Source organism: Oncorhynchus mykiss, chromosome 26, assembly GCF_057628025.1.
Source record: "Oncorhynchus mykiss isolate SJ-2025 chromosome 26, ASM5762802v1, whole genome shotgun sequence".
In the NCBI taxonomy this organism is placed as follows: Eukaryota; Metazoa; Chordata; class Actinopteri; order Salmoniformes; family Salmonidae; genus Oncorhynchus; species Oncorhynchus mykiss.
In genome coordinates, this window is record NC_143047.1 from 16,075,696 (window position 1) to 16,091,586 (window position 15,891).

Genomic DNA, 15,891 nt, shown 5'->3' on the forward strand with positions numbered 1-15,891 from the left:
GGCAATATACGAGCGCAAAATAAGAAATCCGCTCAATGCATCAAATGGAGCTAGTGTAAGCAGCAAGGCCTATACCTACCCTGTCCATCAACAGTGACGGCAGTCAGGAACGGCGGTCAATGATTTGAATGGATGAGCACAGGTCGACAAGAGCATTTGATGCAGTTTTAGCACATTTGTGGATTTTGGGCATGAAAAACGCCAAACTCATTGTGAAAAAACATTACATTGCATAAAATAATGGCAATTTTGTATATAATTGATGTTTTTCTTGTATATAATTGAATTTCTTTTGATACAGCTTTTTATTAGAACAATATAGGGCCTACCCTGACTGCACGTCACTCACTGGTCTCTCTCCGGCAGCGCCCCTGTAACGGCTCTCGTCAAAAGGAGTGGATCAAAGCGCAGCGTGGAAAGTGTTCATGATTTTTATTTTCAAAAACACTCAAACAAAATAACAAAAGTGAAAACGAAAGCACACAGTTCTGTCAGGTACAGACACTAAACAGAAAACAAGATCCCACAAAACCCAAAAGGGAAATTACAACTTATATGTGATCCCCAATCAGAGACAATGATAGACAGCTGCCTCTGATTGGGAACCACACACCCACACACACATACATACACAAACGGCCAAAAACAAAGATATAGAAAACATAGACTTTCCCACCCGAGTCACACCCTGACCTAACCAAACATAGAGAATAAAAAGGATCTCTAAGGTCAGGGCGTGACAGCCCCATTCTACACACACCCACACCCACCCCCACACACACACACACACACACACACACACACACACACTTTCTCTCTCCTGCTGAAGAGGAGCATGCATAAAAGAGAGACAATATTTTGAGTCCTATTTTGTTATCATCTACCATAAGCAAGCTATTAATAGTGAGTGTCTGTAGAGAGTGAGTGTCTATACACTGAGAGAACAAGACATTAGGCACACCTCTTTCCATGACATAGACTGACCAGATGAAAGCTATGATCCCTTATTGATGTCACTTGCTAAACCCACTTAAATCAGTGTAGATGAAGAGGAGGAGACCGGTTTTAAGAAGGATTTTAAAGCCTTAAGACAATTGAGAGATTGTGTATGTGTGCCATTCAGAGGGTGAATGGGCAAGACCAAATATTTAAGTGCCTTTGAACGGGGTATGGCAGTAGGTGCCAGGTGCACCGGTTTGAGTGTGTCAAGAACTGCAACGCTGCAGGGATTTTTTCCTGTGTGAATCAAGAATGGTCCACCACCCAAAGGACATCCAGCCAAATTAACACAACTGTGGGAAGCATTGGAGTCAACATGGGCCAGCATCCCTGTGGTAATCTTTCGACACATTGTAGAGTCCATGCCCCGGGTTGCAACTCAATATTAGGAAGGTGTTCCTAATCTTTAGTCCACTCAGTGTAGATAATGAGTGTCTGTAGATAGTGAGTGTCTATACAGAGTGAGTGTCTGTAAATAGTGTCTATAGATAGTGAGTGTCTGTAGATAGTGCGTGTCTGTAGATAGTGAGTGTCTGTAGATAGTGAGTGTGAGTGTCTATAGTGAGTGTCTATAGAGAGTGAGTGTCTATAGCTAGTTAGTGTCTATAAATAGTGTCTATAGATAGTGAGTGTCTGTAGATAGTGAGTGTCTAGCGAGTGAGTGTCTATAGCTAGTTAGTGTCTATAAATAGTGTCTATAAATAGTGTCTATAGATAGTGAGTGTCTGTAGATAGTGCGTGTCTGTAGATAGTGAGTGTGAGTGTCTATAGAGAGTGAGTGTCTATAGCTAGTTAGTGTCTATAAATAGTGTCTATAGATAGTGAGTGTCTGTAGATAGTGAGTGTCTAGCGAGTGAGTGTCTATAGCTAGTTAGTGTCTATAAATAGTGTCTATAAATAGTGTCTATAAATAGTGCGTGTCTGTAGATAGTGAGTGTCTAGCGAGTGAGTGTCTATAGAGAGAGAGTGTCTATAAATAGTGTCTATAGTGAGTGACTATAGAGAGTGAGTGTCTATAGCTAGTTAGTGTCTATAAATAGTGTCTATAGATAGTGAGTGTCTAGCGAGGGAGTGTCTATACAGAGTGAGTGTCTATAGAGAGTAAGTGTATATAGATAGTGTCTATATAAAGTGAGTGTCCGTAGATAATGTGTCTGTAGATGGTGTCTTTTGATAGTGAGTGTCTTTTGATAGTGAGTGTCTTTTGATAGTGAGTGTATTTTGATAGTGAATGTCTATAGAAAGTGAGTGTCTGTAGATAGTGTCTGTTGATATTGTCTTTAGATAGTGTCTGTAGATAGTGAGTGTCTGTTGATGGTGTCTTTAGATAGTGTATGTTGTAGAGGTCGACCCATTATAATTTTTCAACTCCGATACCGATTATTGGAGGACCAAAAAAAGCCGATACCGATTAATCGCCCGATTTTTATTTATTTATTTGTAATAATGACAATTACAACAATACTGAATGAACACTTATTTGAACTTAATATATTGGTGGTGCCCCTTGCTTAGTGGTGTTGCAGACTCTGGGGCCTTTCAGAACAGGTGTATATATACTCAGATAATGTGACAGATCATGTGACACTTAGATTGCACACAGGTGGACTTTTAACTAATTATGTGACTTCTGAAGGCAAGGGGGTGAATACATGTGCACCCACCACTTTTCCGTTGTTTATTGTTATAATTTTTTGAAACCTGTAATTTTTTAAATTTCACTTCACCAATATGAACTATTTTGTGTATGTCCATTACATGTAATCCAAAAATGTAAAATTACAGGTTGTAATGCAACAAAATAGGAAGGGGGATGAATACTTTTGCAAGGCACTGTAGATAGTGTCTATAGATAGTGTCAATATATAGTGACTGTCTATAGATATTGTTTATAGATAGTGTCTATAGATAGTGAGTGTCTGTAGATATTGAGTGGCTGTAGATAGTGAGTGTCTATAGATAGTGTCTGTAGATATTGAGTGCCTATATATATTGTCTATAGATAGTGTCTGTAGATAGTGTGTGTCTATAGATAGTGTGTGTCTGTAGATAGTGAGTGTCTATAGAGAATGAGTGTCTATGGACAATGTCTATAGATAGTGTGTGTCTGTAGATAGTGAGTGTCTATAGAGAATGAGTGTGTAGATAGTGTCCGCTGTCAGTTGTTGACTATTAGAAGAACCCTCTTGCAAAATGTTTGTTATCTAGCCTTTTCTCAGACCAGTCATGTTTGAGAAACGGACTTGGCCTCTATTCACCAGGTCGTTGGCAGCAGTATCAGTGCTGCCTGCTAGAGTACTACTAAACCATAAGGAACCAGTGGGGCTCCTACTCAGTGCAACAACCTCTCCACTTATGGAGGGATTGAGTGGAGTCCAGCAGAATAAAGAGCCCTGTCTGTGTGGTTGCCATGATTCACAGGAAGTACTTCCCCATTCCCCAGCCGCAATGTGTTTAGCCTCCTCCCGCCCTCACGCTACGCAGGCCGTCTGACTAGAAGACTCGGGAAAATGGCTGGATTAAGAGACATGCAGTGTTGGTGTGACTCTCCCATTTCTCTTCCCCGTCTCCAAAGACATCTTCTTCCCCCTGTTATTTGTAAATCAGGTTATTTTCTTCCGGGCTGTTGTTAGCACCTGAATAGGGAAGATGATGGCAGGGAAATATGTTTAAATCAAATGCATTTGCACTATTTAGCACATACACTCAAGAAATGACAGAAATAACAAATAAACAAGATAAATCCGCTCCTATTTGGTTTAACAGTCAGATAAGCCTCTGCTTTTGCCTTCTCACGCAGACCAGATCAACTCTGCATCGCGTCCCACATTTTTATTTCATTTTATGCTTAAAATGACTTCTTAGTAAGGGTTTTCCATAAACTGCTGGGTTTTAAGCTGCATTAATTTTGGCTATATTTTCCCCTCTTATCCATATCTTTTTGGGGGGAGGGTGTGCTAAAATGTGCTTACAATTTCTGTAGAGTTTCGAGCAACAGGGCTCAGTATATGAAAAGAGGAGAGATTATGTGCTCCTTTATCCACTGAGCAGAATATAAGGAGATAAATTCTTCCTCCCTCATTCTCTCCTCAACCTTTCTCTCCCACTCATTAGTTTTGCACCATCTTGTTTTCACTCTCGGTTCTCTCTCTCTGTGTTCCACATTTTTATCTTTCTCCCTCGCTCTCACTCTGACCCTGGATCAACATCTCTGAGATGGATAGAAAGGCTTTCATTTCTGTGGCTCCATTTGCTGATTACATCACCTGGTTGGGGAAGATAATTGACAGGTCGGGGCTAAGGGAGTGAGGGGGCTCGGGGTAGGTGGCGAGGGCTGGGGCTCGAGCTAGGCTAGGCTAGGGCTGAGTGCTGAGGGTGGGCTCTGGGGCCGAGGTTGGGGTGTGGGGCTACATGGGGCTGGGGGTTGAGCATGGGGGCTGGGGAAGGGAGCGGCAAGGTGACAGTGTAGCCTGCAATGTGACTGACTGCTAATATAATGGCAGCTACGGTAGTACATTAGGTTAGCTCTTCATCTGGTTTAGGAGACAGCTGTTCACTCTCTCTCCTGGGAAACAGGGTGACGTGTGTATAGGAGGCACCCAGCACAGTGCGCTGTTCACTCTCCCACATCAACACTCCGTGGTTGACTGATAGAAGAACCCTAGACATGACATGGGAGATACAGTACATAGATAACAATGAATCATGATAATAAAGATGGCTGCAATTAGGGGGTGAAATGGCAGGCAGGCAGAAAGTAGAGAAGGGTGATCCAGCTGCATGTAGTCTGGGGGATGAGAGCAGGTTGGAGAGGAGTCTGTGGGTGCATCTCAAGTGGCACATTATTCTTTGGGCCCTGGTCAAAAGTCGTGCACTATTTATATAGAATTGGATGCCATTTCAGGATCCGCCTGTGTTGAGTTGAGTTGAGTTGAGTTTATTTTCTTTTTACAGGGACAGTGCACATTAATCAACGTTTCAGTAAAAGTGCCGGTTTTAGCCAGCCGGCTAATTTTCAACCTCAGTCCCTGGGCAGGTTATTAGACCCTGGGCAGTTGTCTATGCCCTGTGTTCTCCTCTGATAGGCCTATGGACTGTGCATAGTGGTCCTTTTGTTTTTGTGGAGGGCACAGTGAGTTGCTGACTGCGCTGCTTGCGGAGTATCCTTGTGGAGTCTTTTATTCCCCCGAGCAGGTAACTAACGGGCCGTGCTCTGTTCTGCGTCTACTCTGCTCTGGGGAGGGACTCTGCTGTGTGCGCTGCGACCAGGGACAAGGACAGGGACAGGGACAGGGACACTGTGCCTCTCTATTGGTGGCGGCAGCCAGCAGCACCTTAAATAGAAAAAAATTGTAATATGCTCCAGGGGTGTTGGGCGGTGGAGAGTCTTCTCCGACTCCTTCAAACGTTCCGTCTCCCTTGTACTGCAGTTTATTCTGCAGTGGCTACGTTGATTAGGTTGTTGATATTCATAAGAGAACGATTGAGTATCCGAAACTGATACATATTTTAGATGGGCTTATTGCTTGATCTCTAGCTTTGCTGTGTGGCTTTGTTTTATTATGGGGTCTTAGTATTTGTCTTTGGAAGTGGTTCATTTTTCATGAATAAGTGGTACATGTGTTTTCACTGGTCACAGTGGAGGTCATTATGCGCCTGACAGTTAGCAGTATGCATTCTCAGTCTATATGCAAAAGGATTAGACTCTTCTTAGCTGTCGAATCCCAGAATATACGATCTATTAACTCTGACTTGAATACAGACAAGGCCTGAGACAGTATAGATCTCTACCAGCTTCAGCATCAGAGGTCAAACCTGTCTCTGGAGTTTAGGTGCAGTTGGGAGACTCTTACAGAACAGGGTTTTTCAGCTGGATGAAATTCCTGCAGTGGTCCAGCAGCACCTGGCTATTGTAGTCTTATTAATGGTATTATTCATATGCTGTGCACTATTTGGAAGGGGCTGTTCCTTACATTAGATTCCCCCTTTCTCACGTTGGTGTTTAGTAAATCGATTTGGTGCTTTTTCTACGGTGAATTCTTCTTACAACAGCGGCACTGCTCAGGACTGATAAAACGGTCAGTCTCACCTAAAAATAGTCCCTTTCGACTGTGTAGCCCAGTGTCAGTGATGTGCTCCCTGCTTGCAGTGAGCCCGCCGGCTGTGCTTAGCAAAGTCAGTGCCGTCATTGCAGTTCATCGGAGCAGGGTGTCAACAAACATAGGATTAACCCTTTTAACACGATTCTCTCCTGGACACTTCAATTTCCTCCTGTTATTGTCTCATAGTGTGCCATCTGGCCCAATGGAGAACTGTCTTGCACAATTGCTATGCAATGTGTTTTGTAGCCTTCTGTGTGTATGTGTATGTGTGTGTGTGTGTTGTCTTGTCCTTTTGGCAAAATGTGGTGTCTGGAAAATGTATGGCTGTGTTGTAATAGACTAACATGCTTCATTTTCACTCATCACTCGCCTGTCAGAACAGGCCTAAGGGTTAATGGATTACCGCCACTGCACACACCAACACACACACACACACACACACACACACACACACACACACACACACACACACACACACACACACACACACACACACACACACACACACACACACACACACACCCACACACACTTCACACACACACACACACAGTCAAGCCAACTGTTCACTGTGCAGTACAGTAGTGACACCCGGGTTAGAGTAGCCAGTGGCCAGTAGTCATATTGATGCAGTCAGTGTGTGCTGCTTGTGTCTAATGTGACATGGGGCCACATCCTCAGGCAAATGGCGAATCAGCACGTTTGACGAGGATTCCTCATCCTCACACAAAACAGCCTCTCACAAGAACTAGGTAAGGGAGAGAAAAAACACACAAAACAAGGACATGCATAATTCAAGAGGGGAACTGCTTTTCATATTCATAAATAGATCAACATCAATCATTCAATCAGCCAGAGTCACATTTACAGTGGGAATGACTGTGCTGCTGCTCTCTGGGAAGGAAGAGCAGGGAGGAACAGGAACACCACACATTGTTGTTCTACTGTCCTCATTCAGTCTGACGCCATGCCGAATGAAGAGGAGCACACACACACACACTGCTCCTCATTGCTGTTTCTGTCTGCAAGACTAGTGTAGCCGACATGACAGACAACCTGCCTGGATGCCATGCCATCGCTCTCCCAGCGTGTCTGCCAACAGGTAGAGACAGCACCCTGCGGGCAACGCACGCACACACACACACACACACACACACACACACACACACACACACACACACACACACACACATACACACACAAACCGGCTGTAGATCCTTTATGCCTTTTCAACATGTTCATGTTGGGGGAGAGGAGTGTGTGTGAGTAGCTCACTGTGGGTGATGCCAGAGCCCCAGTGTGACAGTGACACCAGGCTGGGCTAGTGTGGCCCCAGGTAGCTATCTCCAGGACAGGGTGGTGAGTGGGAGAGAGGTTTATCTTGTAGCAGGAGGCACTCTGAGGGTAAAAACATGGGTCTGCAGTCCTTGGTCTCTTCCCAGGAGAGCAGACGGTGTGGTGTGGACCGTACCTCTGTCTCTGTAGACGAGCAGGCATGGAAATGTCACGGTCTGTCGTCATGACAGTGAGCAGTCCCTCCCCAGCACTATAACAACTCAGGTGTAAGCTATGCAACCGGAGTCATTTCCCCTCTCTCCTCCCTCAAACTCTCCATCTCTAACGCTCCCTCCCTCTCTGGATCTCTCTCTCTCCTCCCTCAAACTCTCCCTCTCTAACGCTCCCTCCCTCTCTGGATCTCTCTCTCTCCTCCCTCAAACTCTCCCTCTCTCTATCGCTCCCTCCCTCTCTCTATGGCGCTCTCCCTATCATCCTTGTCCTCCCCCTCTCTCCCTACACCGCAGCAGGTACCCCTGCCTGCACTGATATCACCATGAAGGACGCTGCCTTTTGTTTCATGAAGGGAAAAGCTATCAATCCACAAGTCAGTGCTTTCAGACAGACATAGAGATGGGGATTTTGTGCCTTTGTGATGTTCGTCCACCACCCTGCCCTGCCCTGCACTGCACTCACTGCTCAGTCTATCTATATTTATAGAACAATGTTCCTTTAGGTCAGGATAGAAAACACAGTAAATGGATCCCTGCTATGTTTAGGTGGGCTGACCCCCATCAGAAGGCAATAGCAAGAGTGAAAAGGAAAAAGAGCACACACACACACACACAGAGAGACACAACTCATGCACATTTACACAGAACCAGATGTGTCCTTGATTCTTGAATAGAAATACTAATACATACACTAACTACATGACCAAAAGTATATGGACACCTGCTCGTCAAATATCTTATTCCAAAATCATGAACATTAATATGGAGTTGCCCCCCTCCCCCCCTTTGCTGCTATAACAGGCACGTTTCTGCTGCTCCAGAGTCCAATGGTGGAATCCAGAGTCCAGCTCTTGCAGGGCAGACATTTGACAAACTGACTTGTTGGAAAGGTGGCATCCTATGACAGTGCCACGTTGAAAGTCACTGAGCTCTTCAGTAAGGCCATTCTACTGCCAATGTTTGTCTATGGAGATTGCATGTCAGTGTGCTCGATTTTATACACCTGTCAGCAACGGGTGTGGCTGAAATCATTTCAAGGGGCGTTCACATACTTTTGTATGTATAGCGTTGGTTTCCATCCAATTGACGACAGCTTTTCATGCAAAAATATTTTTTTTAAATGTCTTTCCGTCTAAATGGATACAGTTTTCAACTCTACCGATGGTTTTGTCACAAAAACAATGTCTGTTATAAAGCAAATGTGCCCGCTCTGGTCTTGCCACAGGTACTCTAGTCAACAGTTCCTCGCCTACATGATGAGATTATTATGGACAAGAGCCAGATCATTTTGATTTGTCAAACCGGCAACCAAGCATCAATCATCATGTCACCAGAATCAGACCATCAATATTTATTGGAAAAGAGCATCAAGATCATTGCGCACTTTCACCACCCTGTGAAGTCCATAATAACTTATTTCATCTGTAGTTTAATTGACTGCATGCTTTCCCAAGTCGTAGTGGGAGGACCACACACCATATCATTGCTTGCCTCCAAGTCTCCTACGATATGATGGTTATTATATCAATATTTGCGCATAAAGGCGTTTCTACAGGAATTTCTCACATAATACATTTTACAGACACAAAAATATCTCACCTTGTCTTTAGTTGTTTCATCATTTGAAAGTTTACTGACAAATTAGCTGTTTCCATCAGGCCTGTCTTTCTTTCTTTTAATCCGACATGTACGTTACTCACAAAAAAAGGTTGGATGTGAACCTGGTTAGTAGCTAGATTTCCATCCAATTGGCGACAGATGGTAGTACGAATACTCTCAAGTCTGTATAAAACAATATGCACATTTTTCCACCAGAGATAAAACGCTGTGTGCGATGTAGTGCAGATAAAAATACCTTTTGAGTTGAAATTCCCATGTACTGCTACAAAAACACCATTTAAATGTGTTTTCACTGCATTTTCAACTCTACTGATGATTGTGCCACAAAAAGCGATTGCGTTAAATAGCGAATGTGCCCACTCTTCTCTTGGCAAGCGCGCTTTAGCCAACAGGTCACAGATACAGTGCGGGTATAGCCTACTTCATGATGCGATTATTATGGACAAAGAGACCGATTATTTTTATTTGCCAAAATAGCAGCCAAGATTCGATCATCATGTCACCAGAATAAGACCCTCGATATTTATTGGAAAGGAGCATCAAGCTCATCACCTTGCACTTTCATCACCCTGTGAAGTTCATCATTTATTTCATCTGTAGCCTAATAAACTGCATGCTTTCCAGAGTCATAGTGGGAGGACCACACAACATATTATCCTCACTAGTTGATCAATTAAATCAATATTTGTTTCCATTTGTTGCGTAATTAATTTTACAGACACAAAAAGATTCCATCTTGTCTAACGTGTTTGGTTTTGTCGACATCTGGAACGTTTACCGACAAATTAGCTGTTTCCATCATGTAACGATTCTCTTCTTGTGAAGTAGAGGCGGACCAAAGCGCAGCGTGGTGGTTGTTCATTGTATTTATTGACGACACTATACATGAACAAACTAACGGAAAAAAAAAACAAGAAACGTGAGAACTCAAAACAGCCCTGTCTGGTGCAAACACAAAAACAGGAACAATCACCCACAAACACACAGTGAAACCCAGGCTACCTAAATATGGTTCCCAATCAGAGACAATGACGAACACCTGCCTCTGATTGAGAACCATATCAGGCCGAACATAGAACTAGACCAAAACATAGAAAAACAGACTGCCCACCCAACTCACGCCCTGACCATACTAAATAAATACAAAAACAAAGGAAATAGAGGTCAGAACGTGACAGTACCCCCCCCCAAAGGTGCGGACTCCGGCCGCAAAACCTTGACCTATAGGGGAGGGTCTGGGTGGGCGTCTGTCCGCGGTGGCGGCTCTGGCGCGGGACGCGGACCCCACTTCGCCATTGTCTCAGTCCGCCTTATTGTCCGCCTCCGTGGCTTACTCACCATGCCCACCCCTCTCAATGACCCCACTGGACAGAGGGGCTGCTTGGGACAGAGGGGCAGCTTCTCGGGACAGAGGGACAGCTGCTCGGGACAGAGGGACAGCTGCTCGGGACAGAGGGACAGCTGCTCGGGACAGAGGGACAGCTGCTCGGGACAGAGGGACAGCTGCTCGGGACAGAGGGACAGCTGCTCAGGACAGAGGGACAGCTGCTCCGGGCGGAGGGGCTCTAGCGGCCCCTGGCTGACTGGCGGCACTGGCGGCCCCTGGCTGACTGGCGGCCCCTGGTTGACTGGCGGCGCTGGCGCTGGGCTGACTGGCGGCACTGGTGGCCCCTGGTTGACTGGCGGCACTGGCGGCCCCTGGCTGACTGGCGGCACTGGCGGCCCCTGGCTGACTGGCGGCACTGGCGGCCCCTGGCTGACGGGCGGCATTGGCGGCTCCTGGCAGACGGGCGGCACTGGCGGCGCTGGGCAGACGGGCGGCACTGGCGGCGCTGGGCAGACGGGCGGCACTGGGCAGACGGGCGGCACTGGCGGCGCTGGGCAGACGGGCGGCGCTGGCGGCGCTGGGCAGACGGGCGGCGCTGGCGGCGCTGGGCAGACGGGAAGCTCCGATGGCGCCGGGCAGACGCGAAGCTCTGGCAGAGGCGCCGGGCAGACGGGAAGCTCCGGCAGAGGCGCCGGACAGGCGGGAGGCTCCGGCAGAGGCGCCGGACAGGCGGGAGGCTCCGGCAGAGGCGCCGGACAGGCGGGAGGCTCCGGCAGAGGCGCCGGACAGGCGGGAGGCTCCGGCAGAGGCGCCGGACAGGCGGGAGGCTCCGGCAGAGGCGCCGGACAGGCGGGAGGCTCCGGCAGAGGCGCCGGACAGGCGGGAGGCTCCGGCAGAGGCGCCGGACAGGCGGGAGGCTCCGGCAGAGGCGCCGGACAGGCGGGAGGCTCCGGCAGAGCTGGAGAGGAGGAAGGCTCTGGACGGATGGGCCGGAGAGACAGCCTGGTACGGGGAGCTGCCACCGGAGGGCTGGGGTGTGGAGGTGGTGACGGATAGACCGGGCCGTGCAGGCGCACTGGAGCTCTTGAGCACCGAGCCTGCCCAACCTTACCCGGTTGAATGGTCCCGGTCGCCCTGCCAGTGCGGCGAGGTGGAATAGCCCGCACTGGGCTATGCAGGCGAACCGGGGACACCGTGCGCAAGGCTGGTGCCATGTAAGCCGGCCCAAGGAGACGCACTGGAGACCAGATGCGTAGAGCCGGCTTCATGGCACTTGGCTCGATGCCCACTCTAGCCCGGCCGATACGCGGAGCTGGAATGTACCGCACCGGGCTGTGCACCCGCACTGGGGACACCGTGCGCTCCACAGCATAACACGGTGCCTGCCCGGTCTCTCTAGCCCCCCGGTAACCACAGGAAGTTGGCTCAGGTCTCCTACCTGGCGTAGCCATACTCCCTGTTAGCCCCCCCCCAAGAAATTTTTGGGGCTGACTCCCGGGCCCACCCAACTCACGCCCTGACCATACTAAATAAATACAAAAACAAAGGAAATAGAGGTCAGAACGTGACACATCAATCCTGTCGTGAAATGTTTTATCCGACCTTCGGATAAAAAGGTTCGATGGAAACCTGGTTGTTTGTTCCACAATATTTTCATCGTGGGTCACAACCTTCATCACCACGGTTGTGAATCTCCGACATTGAGGAGACCTAGAGACATGAGGTATCGGGGGACAGACACATGGTTGGTGTCTGTAGTAGGCTATAGTATGTACAGTACATGACCAGAGGCTTGGGAAGGCTGTTGACCACAAATACCCCATTTCTTCATCCAAGGGAACAGGTGGAGTTCACACAGGTGTGTGTCCCCTCTCTTGGCCACAGGCCCTCTCAGGGGATCCTGACAGTAGCTTACATACCCCTCCTTCCCTCATTCTGAGGCCCAGTAAGCATGTGGAGGAGCCCTCCTCCCCTGCCTCTCTACAGCCTCCCCCTGTCTCTTCTCAGCCTTCTCTCTCTCTCTCCCTCTCTCTCTCTCTCTCTCTCTCTCTCTCTCTCTCTCTGTCCAAACAGACAAGACAGTCTGCCAGCTGGGCCTTTTCTACTTCCTGATGTCTCTGTTTGTTTCTTCACGACCTAGTTTAAACTAACAGTCAAGTCACCATGAAACTGGCAGAAAAGTGGCGAGGACACTGAGCAGGTGTTGGCACGAAAATAAATGGATATATTAGCACATAGTGATTGCAGCGACATTAAGGGCTGTTGGTGCACCTCCAGCCCGTTAGCAAGCTGTTTTGTCGTCATGGTGTCAACTCACATACTTCTTCCTGACATGGGGAATACGAGGGAATGGGAAGAACATCGAAGAGCAAATGTCATTACCCGTGTACATGTTATTTCCTTTGAAGTTGTGTCTTGTCCTCTTGGGCTTTAAATCTTAACATGAGCAAACACAGTGGCGGAAACGTCTTTCTAAATATAACTCTGCTTGACAAGAAACTGAAACCGTGGATACCCTTTTACTTTGAAGAATTCCTATTACTGCCACTGTTTCGTGTGTCAGTGTGTAAGCGAGATGGGGTTTAGTGTGTGTCATTGTGTGTGTGGGTGAGTGAGTGTGTGTGTGTGTGTGTGTGCGTGTGTGCACACGCAGGTGTGTGTGTGTATTTTTGTAAACCATAATCCATGGCTCAACTGTCTTAGACAGCTGTGTGTGTAATATCCCTGTAATTAATGTTTATTTCAAAGTAATGTGTCCACAGACAGGCAGCACAGTGATCTCAGAGGCAATTGGAATGTTCATCTCCACTGAGAGGCATCACAGCAAAGCAACCATCAACATTGTGAATAGTATATTTTTCATTTCTTCTGGGTCTCTGCTTTAAATTGGTTTTGCTCTGAGATGGATTTTTATGGGGCCGGTTAAACTTGAGTGGTTAAATCATCCTGCCCAGAAGAACTAGTTCACAATGCGGGACGCGCTCCCTCTGTGCCATCTATAGAACACCAAGGATACCTGTATACAACACCACCAATCTGGATTTAATTACGAAGCGGGCGGAGAGTGTAATTTACAACCAAATTGTGCGACTGGGAAGATGGACAACGTCACCCAACACTTTGTAATCAACATTTAACCCTCGTTGACCTTTTTAAATGTGCGCCCAGCAACCACAAGCAGGAGACAAATAGGTTACGCATCAAGACAGACTGGGAGATGTAGGCTAGGCTGCGTGTGTGGGCCATTACTCCTTCAAGAGAGCCGCAGGCGGATAACATGTGAGCACATGTTGTGACAGCCATGGGTCACACAGGTTCTGGCCGTATCGGGGATTTAACAGTTAGTTTAATTCAATATTTGATATTGAATCATTAACTTTAAAAGGCCTTCAAAGACAGGATTTAGTGGCGGGTCAAGACACATGGCCATAGTGTACATAGTGTACATAGTGCACATAGTGTACACAATCCTAAACCACGTTCATTATTGAACATGTTGAATGTCAGTGGCAGTATAAAGCTGTTCAGTACAGTACAGTCTATGTGATGGTATAAAACGAACCGCTCATCCTAGATAGCTGCTGTAGCTTACAGTATGTACATTTAATGTGATCAGTGGTAGCGGTACTTCTCAGGGAGAGGCAGCTGTTGATCTTTTCTCCTAAATCCTTTCTACCCAATTCCTGTCTCTCCCAGGTGCTGCTGGAGTTGACTATAGTGCTACTGATAGTGGGGAACCTGATCAACATCCCTATGTGGTTCCTCCTGTTCTCTTCCAGGTTCTATGCCATCTGTGGTTCCTCCTGTTCTCTCCTAGGTTCTAGGCCATCTGTGGTTCCTCATGTTCTCTCCCAGGTTCTAAGCTCTCTGTGGTTCGTCCTGTTCTAGGTTCTACTGGGACCTGACCATGCTGCTGCTGATGGTGGGGAACCTGATCGTCATCCCGGTGGGCATCACCTTCTTCAAAGACGAACACACGCCCCCCTGGATCATCTTCAACGTGATCTCAGACACTTTCTTCCTCATGGACCTGGTGCTCAACTTCCGCACGGGCATCGTCAAGGAGGACAACACCGAGATCATCCTGGACCCACAACAGATCAAGATCAAGTACCTGAGGAGCTGGTTCGTGGTGGACTTCATCTCCTCCATACCTGTGGACTACATCTTCCTCATCGTGGAGACGCGCATCGACTCAGACTTCTACAAGACGGCCCGGGCGCTGAGGATCGTCCGCTTCACCAAGATCCTCAGCCTGCTCAGACTGCTCAGGCTGTCCAGGCTCATCCGATACATCCACCAGTGGGAGGAGGTAGGGTACTGTATGAGGGTGTGTGTTTGTGTGTTGTGTTCGTACGTACAATATGTGCGCGTGAGAGATGGGAGATTATTAGAATCCATAGTATATCTACCAAACACAGAATACCTACACATGAACCCAGACCATCTTTACTACAGTCGACTGTCCTCTGTGGAGTATAGCCCCTCAGAGAGAGATAACGTTGTTTACTGAGATCCATAATGTGTTACCGTTCCCCTGGGGTTGGGCTAGAGGAAGCTACTCTAGCTAGCTGTGTCTGATTAGATCCACTAGTGAGGCAAGGTGAAGAGGCTTTTTGCTTCACCTCATCCACCAGTGAGATGATGAAGAGAGAAACGTTGATTACTGTTCTGTGCACCAGCAGTCTATCTACCAGTCTGACGAAGGGAGTCGAGAGAGAGAGAGAGAGAGAGAGAGAGAGAGAGAGAGAGAGAGAGAGAGAGAGAGAGAGAGAGAGAGAGAGAGAGAGAGAGAGAGAGAGAGAGAGAGAGAGAGAGAGAGAGAGAGAGAGAGAGAGAGTCTGCTGCTGAAATACAGGGATGATTATAATTTCTGTAATAATTAGAAATGTTCCCGTCCCTCCCTGGGTGTATCCTTGAGCACTGTCCCAGACGTAAGAGGTGCAAAGTGAAGCAGCAGAGCACAGCAGGAGATGCATTCAGTCAGTCAGTCACTAAGGAGACAGAGACACTCCTTCACCACCAGGAAAGCAGGGCGCACACAGACCCAGGCACCGCCACAGTGAATTTACATACCAGCCAACAGATGGGGCTCCCTGCCCAACCACTGCCATTCATGCTCTAGCTTCTACAAACATTGTATTTGTCTAAACTGCATAGTGCTACTCCATTTGAAGCCTTGTCATGCACTCTTAGAAAAAAAAGGGTTATTCGGCTGTCCCCATAGGAGAACCCTTTTTAGTTCCAAGTAGAACTCTTTTGTGTTCCATTTAAAACCCTCTGGGAAAAGGTTTCTACAATGAACCTAATAGGGTTCTGCCTGAAACCCAAAAGG

At 47.3% G+C, this 15,891-nt stretch overlaps 1 protein-coding gene across 1 annotated transcript in view; it reads left to right on the forward strand.

Moving 5' to 3' along the window:
- LOC110506093 (potassium/sodium hyperpolarization-activated cyclic nucleotide-gated channel 4-like) overlaps nucleotides 1-15,891 on the forward strand; it is an 84,366-nt gene that overhangs the window by 13,835 nt on the left and 54,640 nt on the right. Inside the window, exon 2 of the mRNA XM_090222248.1 lies at nucleotides 14,445-14,868. Coding sequence (XP_090078374.1) covers nucleotides 14,445-14,868 — 424 coding nt within the window. The remainder of the gene's footprint in view (nucleotides 1-14,444; nucleotides 14,869-15,891) is intronic.